This window comes from Pungitius pungitius, chromosome 13 (genome assembly GCF_949316345.1).
Source record: "Pungitius pungitius chromosome 13, fPunPun2.1, whole genome shotgun sequence".
NCBI lineage: Eukaryota > Metazoa > Chordata > Actinopteri > Perciformes > Gasterosteidae > Pungitius > Pungitius pungitius.
Window position 1 is genome coordinate 19,508,223 of NC_084912.1, and position 24,774 is coordinate 19,532,996.

The 24,774-nt window shown below is 42.7% G+C and overlaps 1 protein-coding gene across 3 annotated transcripts in view; it reads left to right on the forward strand.

Moving 5' to 3' along the window:
• Positions 1–2,039: 2,039 nt before the first annotated feature.
• The window catches only part of ltbp1 (latent transforming growth factor beta binding protein 1), a 71,850-nt gene continuing 49,115 nt past the window's right edge, over positions 2,040–24,774 (forward strand). For 2 of the 3 annotated variants that reach the window (XM_037464879.2, XM_037464882.2), the window contains exons 1-5: positions 2,040–2,759; positions 5,704–5,774; positions 14,747–15,092; positions 18,110–18,261; positions 23,633–23,800. In XM_037464879.2, coding sequence (XP_037320776.2) covers positions 2,428–2,759; positions 5,704–5,774; positions 14,747–15,092; positions 18,110–18,261; positions 23,633–23,800 — 1,069 coding nt within the window. In that variant the 5' untranslated portion in view covers positions 2,040–2,427. The remainder of the gene's footprint in view (positions 2,760–5,703; positions 5,775–14,746; positions 15,093–18,109; positions 18,262–23,632; positions 23,801–24,774) is intronic. The other variant, XM_037464881.2, reaches the window with a different exon arrangement.

The following is a 24,774-nucleotide window of genomic DNA, read 5'->3' on the forward strand; positions in this document are numbered from 1 at the left end:
GGGCCGGCCCTGGTTGGAGGTACGCCTTCTGCCATTCCAACAGAATATTCTGTTGGAATGGCAGAACATTCAGCTGTTCCAACTTGGTGTGGTGATGCAAGATTGTCCAACACTGCTGACGGGGAGAGGGAACTGGTCGTACCGTCATTGCCACCAATTGAGGTCCTGTTTGAGACGAGTGCCGAGAGCGTTGCACAGGCACTGCCTCAGGGTTTGAATCTGCCTTCCAAGTTTGAATCACAAAAAAGATTCTAACTGACCAGGGCGTCTTTTATGTACACGACATTAAGGAAACTGCACGGATTATTGGACATCACGTCAATTTGGACAAGTATTTACTGTCCCCAGATCGAAGACCTAATTCAGTGGCTGAATAAGACCGTGAAGTCCGTGATCCGTAAGTTAATACACAACGATGCTGGAAATTGGTAAGTGGCTTAACCCTCTGTTGTTCGCAGTCTGGGAGGTGCCACGGGCCTCCACAGGTTCTTCTCCCCTTGACCTGCTGTATGGCAGAAGACCACGTGAGGTTCTGGACATGGTCATGGAAAGCTAAGGGGAAGAGAAGATGATGAGATGAGACAATGAGAAGCAGCTTGGAATGAATGAGCATGTGTAATGAAGTGTGTGTGTGTGTGTAAGTGAAAGGAGCAAGTGTGTGTGTGTGTGTAAATGACCAGAGGTGGGAAAAAAAGGAAGATACCCAGTTCATGACACCAGGTGCTGCGTCCACATCAGTGGTGTGTGTGTGTGTGTGTGTGTGTGGTTCATAAAGGTGCATAACAAAACACAAGTTATGTCACTAGTTGTGGCTGGCTTCCCAAATAAGTCAGATCTTTTAGTATTTGGATGCATCTTCCTCTGGACATCTCTTTTCTTTCTCCATGAGCTTTTGAGTTCCACCTTTAAAGAATTTATGTTTTGGTGTCCTGTGCCTTGCTGTCGGCTTGCGCTCCAAAATGGAGTTGTCTGTGAGCGACTGACACAAGTGAGTAGGCCACACTCTCACTTGCTCAACACAGTATATTAGCAGCAGGGCCATGCCATGAAGCAGGACCAGCTCCAGATAGAACCATGATCCATGGAAACCTCTGAGGAGAGAAAGCACAAAGTTTCTGTACAAGACCCTTAATTGGTAGTGTGCATAAATTAGATTTTAATTCATACTAAAGGAGAGGGAGGAGGAGAGGATTCCTAGAAAGTACTATAGTGGCTTATCTAAGAGGTGACCTGAGCCAGCCCTAACTTAAAGCGTTAAAAAGGACGAAAATAATGTCTTAAGCATTGTCTCAAATGAGGTGACTGTCTCCTAACCTGGAGCCAGTGCAGAGAAGCTAATACAGGAGCAATATTATTAGTTGTTGTTAATACACGTGCTGCACCTGGATAAACTTGAGACGTAAGAGCAGCCTGATAATAAACAATTCCAGTAATATAGTCTAGAAGTAACAAATGCATGAACACATTTTTCTGTATAATTTTGAGACAGGAAGTGCCTAATTGTTCATACATTATGTAGGTGAACAAAGGCAGTCCATGAAGTCTATTTTATTGGTGAGCTAAAGGACACATCCTGGTTGAAAACAACTCCAAGATGCGTGTCTCCTGTGAGTACAAACAAAGCTTACTGTAATACCAAGACTACTCACAAATGTTAAAACACACACTTGGCAATCGTCATCCTACCATTCGTACATGTGCCGGCCAGAAAAACTTAATATGGGCACTGTGCAACATAATTGCCTTATTGGACCATGAGGAATGAGTGTTTTAGTAAAGCTCTGTGAACAAGATAATAAGCACAGTGGAAATGTTGGCAGGCATTTCATAAGTTAAGGAAACAATAATGTGGGGATGAAAACAAGGGCATTTCGTGAATATAAACTGTTCAACAGCAATAAAAAGCAAACATGATTTTCCCATTGGTGTACACACATACAGTATTTGTGAGTGTGTGTTGGGGTGGGTCACTCCGTGTGGGCGGGGTCCCCTGACAGCCTCGGGCCCCAAGAAACTCTCAGCGGATGTAGACACCTCCTCCCCGACGTCACGGCTGGAGGCTGGCTGCTCACCTCCAACAGAGAAGCTTTCCTGGACTTCTCAGGCTTCTTAGAGTTCTTCTTACAGTTCTTCGAGTTGCAGCAGTTCGGCGGAGGAAGAAAGAAAACGGAGCTACATCCACTTCTTCACGCGAACATTTGATTTTCATTATTTATCATTTTTTCAAGTTTCAAAGTAAAAGCAACGTTTAGTTGTTATGTCGCGTTAGCTACCAAGGTGTTTTAACACACAGGTCGCCGACGTCACCGACATTGACATGCTCAGGAATACGATCGTTTTCCTTTACTACTTGTAAGAATTGAAAGGAGTGTTTCACTGAGCCCGGATCTTGTTTCCCTGAAACGTTTTTAGTCTTCATTTGACTTCATGTTCGGTGTGGATATGGCCCGGATAAGATGGGGCCTTTTATTTTCGATGGGCTTCTTTTTCTCCCCGGTATGTGTGTCAACGGAGCAGCAGCCGAGCCAGGGCGGCTTCAGGAGGCTCTACGTGCTGCAGCCCGGCCCGGGGTCGGCCGGGGCGAGCGGCGGGGTGCGGGTTAGCTCCATCGCGACGCGCCACGGCGCGGCGGGGCAGCCGCACGCCTACAACGTGGAGCTCACCGCTAACTACGGCAGCCAGGTCCGGACCCGCAGGATGGGGAGCCAGGCGGCTGCAGCCCCGCAGCCCAGGCAGCAGCAGCTCATGAAGCTGTCGGGGTAAGAACCTCCGGAGAGGTGACACGGAGGAGGAATGTGGGCCAGTGGGAAAATGAAAAGGGATGTAATGACTTCCTGTGATGTCACCAAGTCGTAAACGAAGTTGTAGACTTTAGGAAAAGTATTGACAAAGTAATGTAAGCTTCACATCTGGCACTAGTCTAGGCTACTATTATAACCTCAACAGCTTTAATTAAGTTCTCATGGTCAATGTATTCCAGTATCTCAAATGTACCCAAATGTTGTTATGCCCACTTCAGTGAAAAACACTGAATCAGAAACTTTTGACCAATACTCTTAATTACCAAAAAGTTGTGCTCTCGAGCCAATTATTCCCTCTGCAACTAAACATCGTTCTTTGCAAAACAACTAACGGTCTAGCAAAACTAAACCTGTTATTTTAAGTACGCAGTAACGCTCGAGTCAATGTGAACAGCAACTGTACATAATCGCTGAATAATGGACTATAATATTGGAATCAGACTGCTGGATTTCATCCACCCGTATTATTAGGCCACCATGCTGTGTTTGGTCCGGCAGCTTAACCTTCGCTGCTCAGATTGTGGATCCTCACAGTGTTCCGGTGTTTGATCCGGTAATACAGTTGAGCTGGGAATGGTGGTCACCCTTAAACTGCTCTTTCATTACTAGGTTGCAGGCTTTTTGATGCTGCAGTTTTATTCAAATGAGTGGATGAGTTGATGGCCGCCTGCCATACCTTTCCTTTATGCAGGTTGGGTACAAACCACTGTATTTTTCAATTCAATTCATTTTATTTAGTATAGCCCAAAATTGCAAATTTGCTTCAGAGGGCTTTACAGTCTGTACACAGTGTTAATTTCATTGACGAAAAATATTTAGACGAGACAAAGATGGATCTCAAAAAATAAAAACTATGACCAAATCTGTGCTAATTTTCGTTGACGAGACAAAACTGTTGGTGGTGACCAAGTCACAACTTTTTAATTTGCGTGCACCAACAGACGTACAGACCCGTATGGCGGTTATTAAAGTGTCAGCATGACATCATCCCCGAACCCAGACCGCTCGGTTTTAGTTTAGCTAACTGTTAGCAGGCTAAAGTCGCAGAACTCCAGAGACCAATGTGTAGGGGGAGGGCAGAACCAGGAACATGGCAGACAAGGGGAGGGAGGGTGGGGACCCGACAGCTATGGTCCGTCCAGGGAACTCCGGCGGGCGGGCCGGTGGGCGGTCAGGCGGCAGAGGAGCCTCCAGGGATCGACCGGAACGGCGGCCATGTGCCGGGGTCCGGCGGTCAGGCGTGGAGTTCTCCCGGGGCGGCGGCCAAGCGTGGGAGTCTGCAGCTCCGGCGTCGTGGCGAGGGGCGCCGGGGCTTGGAGCCGGGGCTGGGGTCGTGGGTCTTGGAGCCGGGGCTGGAGCCGGCTTGGCCTTTGCGACCCTGCTACTTGGTCGAGGGTGGCACGTAGCTGTGCAGCCAACGTCATGAGACGGCCGACATAGGGGTCGAGACACGGGGAGGGCCGCCAGAATGGGTTCTGTGTACCCCACTCCGCTGAGTCCTGCTTAGGTCGCATCATTCTGTCAGTGCGGGCGTGTTGTGGGCAAGGAGGGAGGACTCAGATGCGGAGTGTTCCAAATTAAAGGACTTTAATAGTCAAAGAATCCAAAACTAAACTCAAAACCACTCCACCGGAAAAAGGAGAAGAAGGGAAAAAAACAAAGCCCTTAAAAAATAAACGCCATGAACAGGAATTCCAGACGTGGCATTGCGATGACGAGACGAGTAGACGGCTGTAGACAACAATGACGCAACAAGAGACTCACAAGGCTTAAATACACAAGGGAGGTGCAGGTGATTGGACACAGCTGGAAACAATCAGGCACGGCAGACAATCACAGGGGAAGACAGGACAAGGCAGGAAGTGAAGTTACCCAGGAACACAAGAGACATGAAAACTACAAAATAAAACAAGACAAGAACCCAAACCGTGACAGCTACTAAGCAACAAAGAACGCGCGAGCACACGTGACAGGTGGAGGCTTTTGATAGAGCTGCTCAGTGCAGGTGAAGAATGTGGCGGCACAGAGCAAAACCCGGAGGACAGACACAAGAGAAAAAAACTCTTCGTGAAACCAAAAAAAAAAGAGAGAAAAAAGTTCAATAAAAAGTGGGGGTCCAGTTGAGAATGGCCGATTGTAGGACATTAAGGGGTCTCTTTTGTTATAACAAGCAATTTCCCAGTGGAAACAATAAAGGACCATGATGTAAGCAAGACTATTATGCAGTTGTAGACACATCAACGGCTCTTTGAAGGGAAATGTTCGTCGAAGAAAACTAGACTAAAACTAAGAAGGATTAAAATGTCTAAATGTGAAACTAACATGCATTTTCGTCTAAAAGACTAAATCAAAAATAGCTGCCAAAATGAACACTGGTACACATGCAACATCCTCTGTCCCGAAACCCTCACATCGGCACAGGAAAAACTCCCCAAAATATGAAAAAACCCTTCAATGGGGAAAAAAGGGAAGAAACCTTAGAGAGAACGTCAGAGGAGGGATCCCTCTCCCGGGATGGACAGACTGCAATGGATGTCATGTGTACAGAATCAACAATGTAAAAGATGTACAATACATTCAATTCCTACAACAGAAATGATACAAATAGTTGCAAGTAGCAGAACAAATGCAGGGACAACCACCATCAAAAATAAAAAAAAATAATGATTATGATGATGATAGCAGCAGCAGGTGTCAGCAGGATCATACATGCTGGGTTACTTGTTGTTCCTAAACTTGGCTCAGTGTTAAATGTGACATCTAAATGACATTGAAATGCCGTCAACAGCAAGAAAAAAAGAACAGTGACGACCAGAGAATACCATGTGAAAGTTTTGGCCTCTCATTGTGGTTTTGTTGGGATCTTCAAATACAACTCAATGGTTTGGTTTTCTACTTGCAGGGTGAATGTCTGTGGAGGGCAGTGCTGTCATGGATGGAGTGCTGCTCAGGGGTCGCAGCGATGCACAAAACGTAAGTGTACAGTCGATTTATACATGAATTTTAAATCATGCTTGCGGTTGCAAAGTAGTAAATATAGATTAAAAGAGGAATAGTACATGCCCCTTCAAAGCTTTTGCAACAAATCACACAATTTCTTCTTACATACAAACATGTTATAATTAGGAAAAGAACGTGTTCCAGTGTCTGGACTGTTATTAATACCATTTTACTGGAAAGTCCATGTGTCCCAGAGTGAAAGAGAAACCGATCTGAGATGGACTGTCTGTCTTTGCTCAGGCCCATTAGTCAGATCACTTTCTGGTTTGCATGATCTTGTCAGCTTGTGATTTAAGAAGTAAACACCTTTTCCCCAGAGCTGTGCTCCGTTGGAGTGTTGCGACGGAAAGAGCTTAAATTTTCTAGCGAGCACCAGGATTACACTATGTGTCAATAGTTGAGTAGATCAGATAATCTGGCTCTGACACGGGCTGTCACGTCATGCCATATTTGCCCATTTACAACACAAGGAAGACAAAAAACAAAACAAAACAATTCCTGTAGTGACAGATTAGCCCCAAAAACTTCCTCTACAACCGTGTAGACCAAACTAATACAAAGCAGGCGTTTTTCGTTGTATCAGGAGGACAGTTAAGTAATACGCTTAATTTTATTTTCATAAGGGAATCATGTGGTTCGAGTGGTTGAATTGGAAAAGCTGGAAGGAAGCGAGAATATTCAATATTTTCCAAAGTTCTGCTTCAAACTTTGCTTTTTCTTTCTCTTTGAACTTTAAACGCATACAATGTCCCTTCAGTTAACACAGGTCTGAGCAGCATGGACAAGAATCAGTAACATCAAGAGTTTGATTAGATTAGCTTAGCCAAATGTCTGTAAGGTTGTAACTTTATTTCTTCACTCACTGAGCGCACATGTGAGTAAACCAGCCGGTCATGTTGAGATCAGCAGACAGACATCTGTTTTTGGTACATTTGTCTCTCAGCGTGTCTGCAAACCATGCTCCTTTTGTGGACCTCGCCACAATCAGAGCATAAGATTGTGGATTGTGAAACACAGTGAGGATTTTCAAATATATTTTTCTCTTTTGGGATCTCCTGCTGTTTGAAGATGGTTCCCATTTGGTCAAAAAAGCAAATTCTGAATTTGACAAAAGTTTAGAAATGGAACATAAAATTGACAACTGGATTGCTATCATGTGATCAGTAATGTTCATGAAAGGGTGAGAAGCGACTTGGCTGGCTGTCGGGTTCTGGCAAATATGCCTCTTCCTCCGATAGTCACAAGACGGCTCAATGAGACTGCTGTGTGCTTTCCTAGGGTTTGCCCTGAATGTGCCCTTGTGTGGGCAATGAGTCGTGCTGAGTCATAGGGGGGTAGATGAAGATGTAGGGGAGAATTGGCCTTGTTTTCGCAGTCTTAGACTGATTTCCAGGGTGAACAAAAAGCTGATCCGTCCTTGGAGGAGGTGTTTGAGCATTTGGGCGTACGGAAAACCCACGACCGGATTTTACACCATTTATTTTAGCCATGAATAATAAAGGATGTTTCTACGCACATTGAAACCTGTAGCACGTCTCAGCTGACTAACCCTAACCCAATCAGGTCACAGCGCCTCTAGTGCCGTTTGAGAACCTAGTCATTGACGTTGTGTGGTATTTGTTATCTGGCATGTGTCAAAGCACCAGTTAGCGTGCAGCAGTCTCTTTTGTGCTCGTACTGCACAGAGCTAGAAGGATACGGGGAAGAGGGGCTACTTTTAATGGCGATGGTGGCACATGGAGTATTGTGGTGCGCTGGGGACCGCAGGACTGGTGGTTCGAGTCCCGGCTGCTCCATGTGCCACGTAGAAGTGTCCCTGAGCAAGACACCTAACCCCTAATTGCTCCCCAGGTTAAATGGAATAATTGGGTTGTAATGGAATGTAAGTCGCTTTGGAAAAAGGCGTCAGTTAAATGACATGTGTGTAAAGGTTCCACAGAAAGAAAGTACACAGTTTAGCCCAAATGATCTAGTATCTGGCCACACTGTCCAGGATGGTTGGAAGGAGCTGGATCTGTGACAGCATCAAACGCTGATCTACTGTAGACTGTGTAGCAGCCTTGTTCTACATTACCCTGGCCTTCACTGCAGCACTTCACTACACATGATACGAGTAACTCTAAATCCAGCTGGGCCAAATACACAGACAGTGTTGCAGCTGGTCTTGTCCCTTAGTGCTGGAGATCCAGTCAGGTTCTCAAAATGCTTCACTTTAGTCTTGCAATGTTCAATATGCAGATATTATATCGATGATGTGCTGTTTTGTGATCTTAAAAAACGAGTCAGGTTTTTTTTTTTACTAATCAGTAGTGACTGATATGGATCTCCGTGGAAACACAACTTTGCTGCAAGGGACAGTTGATGTTCAAAGAACCAAGCTGATTAAAGATTAGCAATTTATGGATGTTGACAAGATCAACAGTGTTTTTCGTTTTACAAGATGTCTGTAACAAATATGGCAAGAAAGATATTATCATATCTGATAGAACTAATCAAAACATTGTAATAACCCCTAGTTTTCCTGGAACTTGAAGGTGTCTGGGATCATACACATCCCACCGAAGGCACAAGGTGTGATTTAGGTTGAGGGGTCCAAAAGCACTCAACTCAACTCAAGCTCTTTAAAAAGTTCAACCGGCCATATACTCTGTGTAAGAGAGCAAACAGCATTCACAAAACTGTTAAATCCTGCTTTTCAGGTTGGAAAGCTTTTATATCAAGTGGTTGTCAGAGTCAAATTGGATTCAATGAATAGCCAGCCTGCTTAATAACTCTGGGTCTCCATAGTTTCATTGCTGGCTGGTGGAAACATGGGTGTGTCTCTCCCGCGGAGCGTTAGCGAGGCCTTGAGATTCTCTACAAACTTCTTAAATCTTATCAGATCTAATCTGAACTCTAAGGGCCAGCAGTGACTCAGATAATGAGGAATTCAGTACCTCATGTATTTATGTCATACTTTCCACTGCTACCTACTTCGGAATTCAGGGAACGTCTGTCCCAGTCACATACAAGGTTAAACAGGCTTGCAGTTTCACAAAGTCTCAGCAATTTTCTCTCCTCCTCTTTGGAATTTTCTAGTCTTGCATCAAGGAAAATCATTATGCCTCCAGGTCTCTGCTCCTCACCTTGGAACCCGACCACATGAACACAGCCGCGCAGTCACCCACACACACCTTATTATTAACTCTAGCAGCCCTTGGTCTGAAAGTGGACTGGCACCCTGAGCACCATTTCATCACAAGGGCCAGGACAGCATTATTTAGTTTTTGTTTCCAGCTTACAAGCAAATTATCTTCACTCAGTCCATCCCCCTTGTCACAGAGGGAAGCGTTTATGTAGCCGACCTCAGTCAGAAGAATGAAATCTATTCACATACAGGTGTCAGCCCGAGAAGGCCAATGAAGGGCGGGGAAGAGACTGTTATTTCAAAACTTGAACATAACTTAAATCTGTGGGGGCAGCGATAATGTCATTCTTGAGGATGATTCACTTAATAGAATAGAGTTATATCTTAACTCATGTGAGATTTTGGAAGATTGGGCACATATAATTGGTTGACGTCAACTGGATACACTATCACCGCTTGTGACATGTGAACATATCATGTGACTAACTAGCGACTCACAAAATCTACTTTTACTTTTTCACTAACTAAACTAACTAAATCAGGGTGTATGTGTTTTCCGTAACTCCGCCGCGTGTGATACAGAAAAAAGTGGAGACAGAAATAACATGCCGTGTAAATAAGATAAATAGCGCCGTCAATAGATTTAACAAAATTAACTTATTAATCTCACCTTCTGAAATGTATTAATCGCAATTAAAATGTTGTTTTTCTTCTAAAGACAAGATCTTATGAATTAACGAGTACTCACTTTAGAAAACGTGTATTTTCAACACTGGTTGTAAATACATACTACAGAAAAGGTTTTTCAAATACATACAGTATATATATTAACGGATCACCTTGGAGGCAGAATTCCACTGGGTGGAACATGTTGAACTAGCAACTCTTCCTGTTTATATATATATAAAGGGGGAAAACCCATTCTAGAATGAGCAGCTTTGGACGGGTCCTCGCTACTCCTTGCACATCGGGGCACTGGCCAGACGGTTAAAAATGCGGCCGAGGACGAATCGAAAGTCAGTGGTCGTTGACCGTGTGGAGCAACGCCAGGAATGCCGCTTTGCAAACTTCATCTTTGACATTATCATGGTCTTGAGCCTTTTATGTCAACATATAACCTGTGTGCCACCTTTCAAGTTGATTGGACATCCGGGGCGGAAACTGGCCTAGTGTGGTCTTTTTAAAATTTCTACAGGGCGCTATAGAGACATTTCTTCATACACAAATGTGAGACCCAAAAATTTAAAAAAACAGTCCAGATATCCATGCCAAATTTAACAACTTTTTGAATATGATAAAGGCCCCAAAAAGGCCCGCGGTTAGATAGGTTCCTCTACAACTAGTCATAGCGAGGACCCTAATTAATGTAATCTTACTGCTACAAAAGTAATGTAAGAGGGACATTCACTACGTCTGGTTGAATAGAGACACCTCAACTCACCTCTTTCCCCCATTGAATCTTTGATGGTCTGATTATAAACATCCCTATACTGATATATTCCAATAATATTATAACATATGATAGATACCACGTATTTGATATTCTATTCAATGTAGCAGTGGTGTAATATGTTGTATCATACACTCTTATACTGTATCTCCATCTCTGTACTTGACTATGTTTGATATTATCCCACTACTACATTGACACCTTTGCTCTGTCATCTCTAATGCATCATACAATGGAGGAGGTAATGGTGGCACGTTCCCAACTTGAAATTGAAGAGTCCTGTACTGTGAAGAGGATTTGTGGTTAAGATGGGTCAATTTCAGGCTTTGCCGGCCGCATTTGGCATGAGATTATCTGGCGTGTTGAAAAATACCCCAGATCAGCAATCCAAAATGGATTTTGAGTAAACAAGAAAACTTTTGGAATTGAAAGCCAACAAAAGACCGATGCTGAAAAACATAAATGAGGTAAATGGGTAAATGCTACATCCTATTTTACACCAGCCTTTACCTTGCCACTACGGTGTCTTCAGATTCCTCCAACAGGCTGATACTTAAGTAGGCAAACTGTAGCTGGGTAAAGCTCAATTCCTGCTGCTATTATAGAATGTGGGGGCGATGGTGGCGCATGGAGTAGTGCAGTGCGCTGGGGGCTGCAAGGTTGGTGGTTTGAATCCCGGCTGCCCCATGTGCCATGTTGGAGTGTCCCAGAGCAACACAGCTAACCCCTAATGGCTCCCCAGGCAAAAATGTATTGCACGGGTTATAATGCAATGTAAGTCGCTTTGGATAAAAGTGTCAGCTATATAACATGTAGTGTAACAAGTAGTAGAATGTATTTGCATGCCTAACTTTCAGTGCAGCATTTGAGCCAGCTGGTGGGGTTGAATGCTCCATTGTAAACATGGGTGGCAGCTATTTTTGATATAGACTGAGTCTTAGTCTTTAGATGAAAATGCATGTTAGTTTTAGTCACATTTAGTCATTTTAATCCTTCTTAGTTTTAGTCACATTAAATGGCCATATTAAACTCCTTCTCTTCTCAGGCCCAGGGACCCTCTGTGTTGTGTCTACAACTGCATAATAGTCTAGCTTGCAGTATTTAGGTTGTGCATTAGATATCCCTCCTAGGACAGGTCTATAGCAGTGGTGGGCAAACTTTTTAACTCGCCGGTCACAATGGGTTCTAAAATTTGACGGAGGGGCCAGGAACAAATGGAGCAAGTGTTTGTGTGAGCTAATATAAATGACATGTGAAAAATCATTACATTAAAGGAAAGTTGCAAAGCATTTATTTTCAAGGATGTAAAGCTCCGCCGACTTCATGAGAACAAGGGACCTAAACGCAACACTAAGTTGTCTGTTTACTCACAATGCTTTTGACATGGCCAACGGAAACTTGCTCTGTGCTCCTTTATTTCCACTGTGAAATTGATTTTCTCAACAAAAGAGACCCCTTAACCATCCTACAATTGGTGCAATACATGATTTTTTGGGGTAGATCATGAACCAGCCATTCTCAACCAGACCCTCACTTTTTATTGAACAGTCTTTTCTTTCCCTTTCTCTCCTCTTTATTTTTGGCTTTTTTTTTGCTCTGTGCTGCCACCTCCTTCACTTGCACTCAGCAGTTCTATCAAAAGCCTCCACCTGTCACGTGTGCTCGCCAGTTCTTTGTTGCTTAGTAACAAACGCACGGTGGCCGAGACGGTTTGACATCGTCTTCTGAAGATGTGGCGTGTGGACTGGTTGTGTGCGCGTGTCTTAAGGCTGGAACATGCTTCTGCGTCTTGTGTCGATGGACTCGTTTCAATTCATGGTTCAAAAAGGCTTGCGCGTGTTGCAAAGCAATTCCCTGGCAGAACACTAGGTGGATTAAGGTTTTTCTGTTGATGACGACCTAGAGAGTGACGTCTTTGTGTGTGAAAGTCGTTGGTTTATTTATTTATTTATCAGAGACATTTTTGCCCCGTGCGAATTGGAGGCCATCCGCGCGTCCTTATAGTCCGCCAATGACGAGTTGTATCAGTGGTCATATTTACGGATTTCTTCTGACAAAAACTCTTCAACTGATTCATTCTCACGTAAAAATTCTTCGTTTTGCTATGAAACCGGAAATGTGAGACTCGTGAAAAGATGTAGTTAGCAGAACAATCACTGCCTTGTGGGCTGCGTGAGCTCGCATAGGTTTTGACGCAAGTCTAGAAAAATTGGTCGTGGATGATGTAATCATGTCACTTAATAACCGCCATACGGGGGCCGTACGTATGATGTGGATAGCACAAAACACTTTCCGAAATTCACACAGTGGTGAATGTTAAAAATAATTAAAACTGCTTCTAAAGATTTCAAACAGATAAACCTGGTACGCTGATTGTACATTGTGGTTGTCTTTAGACATTTGGACAACCACAGGAGGGGTACCTTTTCCTCATGCCAACAGATGTCTTCATTGGCCATTTAGTTTTCCCTTCATTAATCCGTCACACACTTCTCAAAGCCACCATTTAGACTAAGGAGTCTAGTGAGAAGGTGACCTGAGGGATCCTGGGGAGTAAGAGAGGTCTCTTATTGTGTAATTTCCCCTGCTGGCTTTACACACTGACACACAGATAGGGAAATGCTCTCAGTAGAGTGGTGAAATCAAACGTTCCGTATATATTAGTGAGATTACTTTTAAGATAAGAGTGTTGAGGTATGAATGTGGTTAGAGAACAGGCCGCAGATGTGTGTTATCTTCAATCAACATCCTCTGTATGGGTTTATCCAAACGTATCTAAGCATGCATGTGCATGGCTGTGTTTGAATTTGATTAATGGATACGCCTATCCTCTGCTGGGGGAGACTGCAGCTCTGTGCACATATGCTGAGAATTGTGTTAAGTAAATCATGTAGCGCTAAATAAGTTTCTTATTTAAACATTTCTGAATTAGCAGCATTTAAATTTGTTGAATGTTTAACATCTCAGTGACCACTTCTAATGCTACTGAGTCATTTATTGCACCGCTGGGCTTTATATATGGTTTTTAATTTCCTGTACACATTTTTCATACACTACCTCACCGGAGAACAGCTGAGAACAGCGCTACGGCCCGGGGAAAGTTGGGAGTGCATGTGGTGGAGCTTAGATTCTACAAGTTTACAAGTAAACCAAGAGTTGTAAACGTAACAAAACCCTATATCTATACCGGTGCTTCCAGCCTCAATCACTGATTATCCCATCTCAACGGCCATCTCTTGAAGCACCCGTTTCACTTCTCATTTGGTTAATACATTAAAATTATCCTTGCCCTTGAAACTGACAATGTTTGATCTGGGCTGGAAATCCGTGGTGTAAAAATGAAAGAAAGAAAGAGAAAGAGTCCAGGGAAGAAGCTTAGCCATGTACTGTGTAAGGGCTTGTCAAAGCTCCGAACTACAAGCATAACCAAAGAGGAAAGTCTTAAGCCTAGTCTTAAAAGTTCTTTCACACCTAACAGACAAACTAAGAAATTTGATTTGCTTTAGTTAGGGAAGGTTTTTAATTGAACTCAATTCTTTTCTCTTTCTTTCTCAATAAAACGTGAGTTAAACATTACAGTCACAAAATAGACATGCCAATCCAGCCATCCTTTTTGAGCAAATGTCCAATGAAGTCTGGGATTTTGGGTATGGGATGCTTGCATTCCAAAGGCCACACTGTTATGGGGTTATTTAATTATTTAAACTAGTTAAATCAAAAGTCTAAGAGTACAATAAAATAACGTAATAAAGGTTAAGAACAGTGCAACGAAAAAAAGTTAGATAAATGTGGATGTGTAACCTTTAGATCACTGTCATCTAAATCTGTATTAGTAAAAAAATTCATATTAGATAGTCCTAGTGTTTTATTTAATCTTACGGAAGAATATGTGAGCTCAAATGAATCGACTCATCCAAGTCATGTTAATACTCGTAATCCGAGGCACAGCGAGAGCCTTTAAAGGACTTGAATCCTTCTTACCTAACCGTAAATACTAGGGCTGTCAATGAAAACGGCCTGGAATTCGGCCTCCAAGATGATCAAATGTGTGTAGTTTTGTGTTTAAAATAACATCAACAATTAACAATTGCTAAAGTGATTACTCATTCATTGTAAGATTTAGTCTTCAGAAGAAAAACCAACATTCATTTAAAGCAACATTGTAACAACAACAACATTCATCAATCGAGATTAGTGAATTTCAAAATGTGTGATTAATTAGTTCATTTTTTAAAATCTATTGACAGCCCTAGTAAATACACTAAAATGCATGAATGAATAAAATCATAAAACGTCCAGTTACTGTCATCACTCATGTTTATTTTGCTTTCTCTTCTCTCTCTCCTCCGTATGGATTTTGTGTTGCAGCCAGTTGCATCCCTAAATGCCAGAATGGAGGAATGTGCCTCAGGCCTCAGCTCTGTGTCTGCAACCCTGGCTCAAAGGGGATGGCATGCGAACAGAAGACGGAGGCTATACACCCTATTCCGTCCCTGCCTGGTAACCGGCCCACCAACGGGCACACCGCTGGTAATTCGAATGGAAACACCAATGGACATAATTTGGTACCCCAGCGGCCCATACCTCAGCAAGTTCCTGTCAATGGTTATAACTCAGCCCCCCCTCCATCCAACATGGCCCAGATGAAACTAAGTGTCAAGTCGCCCCCACAGCTTGTAAGACCAGATTACATCCAACAGCATATCCAACAACAGTAAGTACCACGCTTTATTTCTTCAGGGAAAATTGTCTGAGCTCCATGTTCCATACAGTTTCAGTTTGTGACTGTGGCAAAAGGTCACTAGAAGCACTCACTTCACTGCTCTACATGCAAATAAACAAGTCCCATACCCATCATGCTAGAATTTAGAACAAGAAAACCAATTGTAATACATCTCTATTGACCATTTTCAAAAATTATTAATTATTGAGTTGTTCATTTAAGTTCCTTCTGGTAAGCTATTGGGACCAACACATTCTCACAGGGAGCTATTCTACACGCTTTGGTTGCTTAACCAAACTCCCATTTTTTAAAGTTCAGTATCAATGACCTTCCAGCAAGACGCTGAAACGCCATTTCCCAATTTGCAATGTGGTCTGCCTAGTCATTTGAATACACCCCACCATAATCAAAATGCACATTACTGTGAAGTTTGGTGGTACAAATTCCGAGAGGTTAAAAGGTCTTGGTATCCTTTAAGCAGATCTAACTTTGCTCTAAATACAGTCATCCATTTGATGTACACGGAACGATTCCGACATATTCAATGAGTCAAATTTTCAGAAATCTGTGCAGAAACAATATATTATATGAATAAAAAATATAAATGTTCCTAAGCTAAACCGATAAGTCTTGAGAGAAAGTTTAAGGATACATGTGAGCTTGCATGAGTCAAGAGAGAGTTAACCAAAGCAAGGGCCAGAGTAGGATGTTGATTGGCCAACGGACAGGATACAGGGATCCCATTAAACCGCAAAACTGAATGGGACGAAAAAGTGTGAGACGTAAGTACATGATTACACTATGCAAAACAAAAAAATGGGGACTGTTTTTACACACGTTTACCGTCTGAGACCTGACTGAGACTGAAAGTTGTATATCGTCACTGGCAAGCAAACGTTTTGGTTCAGGGTGAACATTATATGTTCTTTTATGTATTTCTTCATACGTGGCCACACTGATGGTATAAAAAAGAGTTAAAGCCCCGTTATTATTGGACATGGCTACAATCCGAAGCCCAAGGTGTTTTGGGCGCTCGCTCCTTTAGCTTGACGCACGCTCCTGATCTTGAATCTAGAATCGATTGCTCTTCCTTAGGGTCCCAGTACTGTACAATACTGCTGTAAAATACTGTTACAGCAGTAGAGCCAGCTAAAACCTGCTGATAGCCTGTAGCTTTGTAGCAGTTTAGTGAATTAAATAAATTCACTTGCATATAGTCATATTATAGATTCAAGCAGTGACTGCTGGTGAATATTTCCTAGGTAGGGCAAAACTACCTAGGACCTATCTATCCAATCAATTTCAGCAAACATCCTGGAATTATTTGATGCAAAACTGTAAAGGTATCAAAAACACAATACTAATTTCTAGTTCAATATTCAACGTTTATTGCAACACAAGCAATAGATGTAAATTAAAGTTTAAGTGAGGAATGTCGCTGTCAAGAGAGCGATCAAGCTTGTTGCCCCAGGCTGAGTCTATTTAAGGACGCTGATTGGCTAAATTCTATGTCACACATTTTTTATTTAATCAGCAATTGGCTAAAGTGCTTCTTAGACCTGCCTTCTGCCTGATGAAAGGCAAGGATGTGCAGAAAAGCATATATTTTGCAGTACATTCCATATTTCAAAAACAAATATTTTTTACAATTTAATATTAACTTTTTTGGGGGGGGGGGGGGGGGGGGGCTCAAAGTAGGTCGCTCTAGTTGCCTTCTATTGGCCAGCAGCCCTCAGAGGAAGTCTGGGCTTACCCAGAGAGACCTCAGCTCAGACATTCACAATGTGCCCAGAGTACAACTGTCTCTCACGCTGTAAGGAGCCAGTTGTGCTGCATTAGAGGTCCGTGAAAGCCTCCATCTGGAGACGGCAGGTCAAACAGGCACAAGACCGGAAACCATCAGACCCAGAATACACTGAAGAAATTCTATATTCCACCTCAAGAGATAAAGCTAGTGGGTAGCGAGAAACTCTTTAATGGTCGTTACACACTGCAAAAGTCTCTAATCCTCTCAGTCAACCACAGGAAAAGCTTGTTATCTAGAAGCAAAGCATACGCAATACAGATGTTCTTAATTTCCCTCGGTCCGCCGCCTCAGTTGCAGTTGAACGGGCGACAGTAATCCTCTTTGATGGCCAAAGTCATGTATTAATGTCGGGTTAGCCTCTTTCGCCGGCTCAACTTAATGGTGACTTCAGTAAATACCGTACATCCATTGCCAGACACAGACACCCTTAAAATATCTAAATATCTGGTAATGGCATTGTTATTTTTATTTATTTATTTATTTGTCTATTTATTTATTTATTTCCTCATTATCTTTATTATGTGACTGTGCTGCTGCCCTTTTTAACATCTTTTAAACTACAGCCCCCTTAGTGCCAGTACAGAACTAAACCCAACATTCAGATCATGGTTTTTCAATAGCCATGAATCCAATATGGCATGTGTCCTGATAATTAAAAAAATAAATGGGTATGAAATAACCACATTTAACATTTATATATATAACATTTAACATTTACATTTGCATTTAACATTTACATTTAATATTTCAATTATTTAACAACTTTGTGATACTCTCATACTTTATCCTTGGAAAAGTTATTGCATGTTTTTACATGAATTTCTCTCTAAATGTTTGAAAAAGTGACATGTGAATATTGTCCTGTTTTTTTCCATAAGATAATGTTAAATGTATGAAAACTGCGCAGGATTTTAGAACGTGCGACATTTTACAAACGGCGCCCCATAGGCGCTGACTGCAAGGGGGGGGGTTGCCCTGCTACTCTCTATGTGTTGGACTTTATGGAACTTCTGGTTGCACAGCAGCCACTGTTGTGACAGCAGCTGGTTCCAGGTGTAAAAGGAAAAATCCCTGCTGTATAGTATCAAGTTTTAGGAGTATTGCCACCTTTGGTTAACTTTAGTCATGTGTAGATCCTGAACAATGTGTGAGAATGTAAAGATTGTATTTGACAACTTAGCGTGTTTTTCTTTCCTCCCAGGATCCGACCTATAGCAATGCACCCAAGTCTGAGCCGTCAGTATGTTATAAAGCCCAAATACTACCACGCACACACCACCAACGCACAAACTCACGTCCAATCCCAACCTGAGAGGCCGATCCCCCTGACAGTGGGAAACAACGCTATCCACGGTGAGTAAGTCAATCTACAGATCACCTGCCTTCATTTTAACACCATATGCTATCATGTTCCTGAAGTTCACTAAGGTTAAAAAAATCCACCTTGAGGGACCCGATCATTTATGAGGTCGATGCTCGAGCTTTTGTGAGAAATCATACCATTTGATGAGGATAAGTTTCATTACTCATTTCATGACTTATTCAGTCACCAAATGTGAATAAACATTTATTTGCCGTGTACATTAGGACTGGTCTATTATGATTCTAATATTGATTTAGAATTGTATATAATCATGATAGTTATAATCCTAAATTGAAATTGCAAAAACAAACCTGTTATTTTTGGCTGGTAAAAAATCTATGGTGTGTACATTTCTACTAGCCAGCTTGGGCTGTGAGGCAAAATGTCCATTCTACACTTAGATGATAATGCCATGGAGTAATATATGAAAACATGATTATGTATGCTTACTGTTGTCTTCTTCATACGAATAAAAAGGACAAAAACTTTACTTGAATAACATCGAGCATTATAATACGGGTAGATGAAGTCCAGCCTTCTCATTGGTTGAGAGTGAGTCCAGTGCGGAAGGGCTGCTGACACGCACATCATCAATAGAACTACGTAGGTGAAGCTATGACTGTGTCAAAAAAGATTGCTCATATCCTCAGGCCATGATTGTTATCCAGCATGGAACGTTTGGCACAGACTTGACTTTCACGGCGTGGGTTCATTTCCTGTTTTAATTAGTTTCCTGCCTCTCGTGTCCCTGGGTTAACTCCCCGTCCTGCTGTGCTTTCTCCTCTGAGTATGATTGTCAGCCGTGTTCCTGATTTTTTCCTGCAGGTAACTGGTTACAATGAACAATCTCTGAAAGTTATCTATGGGCTGATTGGTCTTAATAATTGCAAATGCACAAAGAAATGAAATAAGGTGAAATAAGTATTGAACACAATTTTGAAATTTCCACCAGATGTTAAGAAAAAGTATTGAACACGCTTACTGATATTTATTCAATACTTTGTACAAAAGCCTTTGTTGGTAATGACAGCTTCAAGACGCCTCCTGTCTGGAAAAACTAAATCTGCTCTGGTGTGATTTTGGCCCATTCTTCCACACAAACAGTCTTCAAATCTTGAAGGTTCCGTGGGCCTCTTCTATGAATCTTGATATTCAGTTCTTTCCATAGATTTTTAATGGGATTTAAGTCAGGTGACTGGCTGGGTCATTCTAGCAGCTTTATTTTCTTTCTTTGAAACCAGTTGAGTTTCCTTGGCTGTGTGTTTGGGATCATTGTCTTGCTGAAATGTCCCCCCTCGTTTCATCTTCATCATCCTGGTAGATGGCAGCAGATTTCTCTCAAGAATGTCTCTGTAAATTTGCCCATTCATCCTTCGTTCAATTATGTGAAGTTTTATTAGTACCATTTGCTGAAAAGCAGCCCCACAACATGATGTTCCCACCTCCAAACTTATACAAATTTATGGTGGAAATGATTGTCTTTCCGCTTTCGTATTGGCTATCGAGTGCTCACTGGAACATTCGGAAGCTTAGAAATGCACCTATAACCAATGCCATCATTGTGTTTTGCAACAATTAGGTTGCCAATGTCTTGAGACAGCTCTTTGCTTTTACCTATCATGGGATGTGTCTTCAATTCAATTCATTTTATTTTGTATAGCCCAAAATCACAAATGACAAATTTGCCTCAGAGGGCTTTACAGTCTGTACACATGAGACATCCTCTGTCCTGAAACCCTCACATCGACACAGGAAAACTTCCCCAAAATATGAAAAAACCCTTCAATGGGGAAAAAAAAGGAAGAAACCTTAGGGAGAACGTCAGAGGAGGGATCCCTCTCCCGGGATGGACAGACTGACATGGATGTCATGTGTACAGAATCAACAATGTAAAAGATGTACAATACATTCAATTTCTCTAACAGAAATGATACAAGTAATTGCAAGTAGCAGAACAAGTGTACGGCAGGACCACTGCAGGGACAACCTCCATCAGGTCGAACCACCATCCACAGAGGCTTCTGTGGGGAGGGAGAGCAGAAAGATGTTGGTTTATGATGACAGTAATATGAATCATATTTAAAGTAATGATGATGGCAGCAGCAGGTGTCAGCAGAGCCATGCCAGGAGTCAGAACCAGGGTCCGCACGAAACTATGATCCACGGAGACATGCTAGGCGAGAAAGCACAAAAAACTCCCGGAAAGAAGATGAATTAGTGATGTACATAAATAAAACATGGATGATTGTGGAAGGAGAGAGTGAGAGGGGCTCGGTGTGTCCTAAGAAGTCCCCCGGCAGTCTAAGCCTAGAGAAGCTTAACTAAGGGCTGGTCCAGGCTAACCTGAGCCAGCCCTAACTATAAGCAATATCAAAGAGGAACGTTTTAAGCTTTATCTTAAATGAACTGGCCGAGTCTGCCCCCCGGACTGAAAGTGGAAGCTGGTTCCACAAAAGAGGAGCTTGATAACTGAAGGCTCTGGCCCCCATCCTACTTTTTAAAAGTCTAGGAACCACAAGTAGCCCAGCATCTACGGAGCGTAGATGCCTTGTAGGGCAATACGGTGTAACAAGCTCTTTAAGATAAGACGGTGCGGAGAAGTACCTTAAATTCTATTCTTGCTTTAACAGGAAGCCAGTACAGGAGTTATATGATCCCATTTCTTAGTTCTTGTTAATACACGTGCTGCAGCATTCTGAATCAACTCAGTCTTGTGTGACCTTGGCAATGAGACCTTTTTGTAGGCCATCAGTTGGGACTGAACCAGCTGATATTTATTTGCACTGACAAGTTAGTGATAGTTTTCAGATGTTGTCTTGGCTTTCCAGACCTTTCTTCATGTGTTCAATACATTTTCCCTGTGTCATTTCACATTATTACACACAGCTTTATTTCTGAACATCTTCGTTTTGGTTTCTTTGTATGTATGTATTACTTGGGTTGTTCCCAACATCTGGTGTCAAAAATGTCATGTCAATAGCTCCTTTGGAAATATATTTACTGAGAAAAATGGTGGCGTGTTCAATACTTATTTCACCCGCTGTATATTTGATTTACAAATGCAAGACATCAAAAATAATTATCATATATTATTTAAATTCCAAATGTATCTGCATTTATATATATTTGTTTTTGAACATGTGTGGGTTTCTGACTCCCCTGGATGAGACAGCGTTATTTTTAAAATGGTTGCACCTCTGGACATAGCGGAACGATATCTTAGTGACGAACGTCCTCCATATGGGGCCCTACCGAGCCAGTACTCAATACTCAGTATCAATTTGGGCCTCCCCACTGACCGCATATCTTCAAATGGCTCTTAAGGCCCATGAGTCTATGTTGATGGGAATACAACAACCATTTTTTTGCCCAGCATGCAGTCAGCGCTACACGTTGTAAAGGTAGCAGAAGAGTCTTTTCTAAAACAGGAAGCTTACAGCCTTTCTTTCAGCTGTGTCTCACGCAACAGACAGCCTGTCAGCAACGGCCTTTGGTGCCACATCTGGGAAAGTTATCCCCTGTCTCCCCTCAACTATTTGTTAGCTTTCCCACACTGCCAAAACAGCCTCAGACAAATGTTAATAGTCTTGGCGCTGACTGAAGCCTGAGGTAGATGGAGTAACTGTGCCAGCACCGCAATGACCAAATACCAGAGCCACAATGATGTGCAATCAGAGAATTTTGTTCTAAAACTCCAGTAGTAGTATCAAATAAAGTTTTTAGAAATGAATAATGGAAATAAACTTTTGAGTTAAAAAAACAAACACAATTTGTACAGATAAAGCCTCATTGGCTGTGCTTAATACATTGTATGCCGTTGACCTTGATGTAGCTCTTAAGATGGTTTTAGTCTCTAAATAAAGTGGTTCTTTATACTACAAATACTGTTTAAGCATTGGCCTCCTGTCGTTGTGTTGATAGGGTACTCCACTTATTAAACAGTACACTGTTGGACTTTTGGAAAAAATATCTGATATCATATCTAAATCACTGCAGTTCTCCCCCTTTCTTTTCAAATCCCGGTACCAACATAGCCTACAACGTCCTACCACTAACCCATAAATATATAAATGAACATGCACCTTCCTACTACAAGAACTCATTACTTCCCAAATCTCCACCACCCTCAGATTGACAAGCGGTTCACTCCTCCAGGTCCCCAGAACCGAGCTCCGTACTGTGGGCGACCCCTACCTTCTGAGCTCAGCAGCTCATAAAGACCCGTCTCTCTGACCAGGGGCAACGCAAACACTGGACTCTTTTAAGACTGGCCTAAAACCCTTTTATTGAGGAAGGCAAAAAAATCTTGCATTCACAAATATGTACAGTATCTATGAATACACAGGGATAGGGCTATGGCCAGATAGCCATTGGCTTAACAGTGTCAGAATCCATCGTTAACAGATGACATGTTAATGTTGTGACTGGATGGAGTCTGTCGGTCAGTATTAGGTCAGACTTGGCGTCGAGGATAACTTCATTAAACCTGGGAACTAAAAGATGTTATAGGCTGTAAAGGTTCATTGCTGAAAACTACTATTGTGACAGACATAACTGAAGAGTTTGAAAAGTGTCTGTTACGTGTGATAGAACATATTAGGTGCTTTGGACCTTGGATGTGAGTAAGCAGGCTCCAGTTATGTCCTTTAGAACTTTTTATTTACATTTGGCTGACCTACTATTCCTTTAATGAAGTTACCTTACAATGCCTTTTTCTTTCTCTTCTTTTTGGGAATGATCTTTCAATTAATGATGATCGTCCAAACTGTTTGTTTAAAATAATTGGGGTTAAAAATGTAAATCCACCCAAACATTGGTATACATTAGGTAGGAAGGCTAGATGTCTGAGGACTGGGCGATACTGTCGTACACTACTTCTTCCTAGAACACAACGCAAAGGATCTTTGGACTTCTCAAAGAGCATGAAAGAAATTTGCATAGCATCCTCTGCTTTCATGTTCTCCTGCTGTTTGTCTGCTTTGGAATAAAGCTCGGTATGCCCTGGTATGCCAACATCCCACCTCCCAGATACTTAGAATGAACTATTGGAAGACATCCCAGAGTTTTGTTTGCCGACTTCTCTCTGTCTCAGAATTTTTTCTCCTTGGTTCCTCCCGTTTCAAAGGCGCCGCGGGATTTAGGTGCAGTGGAACAGTAAGGGGGGAGCCAGGGGATGACACATCACACGTTTACCTACATTTTAAATTATATAGTACATTTTGTGTTGATGTTTTGACTGGAGATTGATTGTTTCGAGCTTCAACTTAAAAGTAATTTCACGTTTTCCAACGGATCAAAGAATAACCAAAGTTGGTGTGCTCTCCCTCCCCCTCTTCATTTCTGCCACGCTCCTGTTGGCAGTGGGCAACCATACAGGAAGGATCAAGGTGGTCTTCACACCAACCATCTGCAAATTAACCTGCATAGGAGGCAGATGTCATAACAACTGCGAGCTGGGAAACACTACCACCATCATCAGTGAGAACGGCCACGCTACAGACACCCTAACAGCTCCCAACTTCAGAGTAGGTGAGTGATCCACAGTTCACTATGTTACTTTTAAGGCACTGTATATTCACTGTATGCTTCCTTATCTACAAACCCCAGGCAGACAAGGCTTTTTTTAACAACGTTTTGAATATAAAGAAGACTTTAAATTCAGTAGTGACTTTTGTTGGCAGATAAGCTCTTTGATTGGAGAGTAGGGGGTTAGGGTTAGAGGTTTAAAGGCTTTCAATGAGTGTATAGAGGAATAGTGCAGCCTCAGGCGATTAAGAAACACGTTTTGTGCAATGGAGCTTGCGATGTGGGTGCTCTTTCATGTATTGCACAGATCCGGTAAACTGTGTCTGAACTTGCATCAGTCCTTACGAGGAGCAGAACTCCTGCTCTGATACAGGAACAAACATGGTGTCACACTCGGGCTGGGGCAGGATGCAGTGAGGACTCAGGCGCAGAGTTTCTCGATCCAAAGTGCTCTTTATTCTCAAACCAAGACGTGCTCCAATGACGAGGGACATATAGACAATGACGCGACAAAGGACAACAGGCACACAGGGCTTAAATACACAAGGGAGGTGCAGGTGATTGGACACAGGTGGAGACAATCACGCAATCACAAGACAAGGCAGGAAGTGAAGTTAACCCAGGACCACAAGAGACATGAAACTTCAAACTAAAACAGGAAGCGAGGCCAAACCGTGACAGAACCCCCCCCTTAAGGACCGAATTCCAGACGGTCCTAAAGGAGGGTGGAACCTAGAAAAACAGACAAGGGAGGGAGGGCGGGGAACCCAACAACCCCCGGCCACCCAGGGGACTCCATGAGTCGGCAGCACAGTGTCGGGTCCCTCCGGCCGGGATGCCACAGGGCCCGGACTTCAGGGTCTCGGGGGGCCGGCCGCTACGGCGACCGGGCTTCAGGGTCTCGGGGGGCCGGGCGCTACGGCGACCGGGCTTCGTGGCGGGGGGCGCCGGGCGGTGCGGCTCCGGCGTCGTCGTGG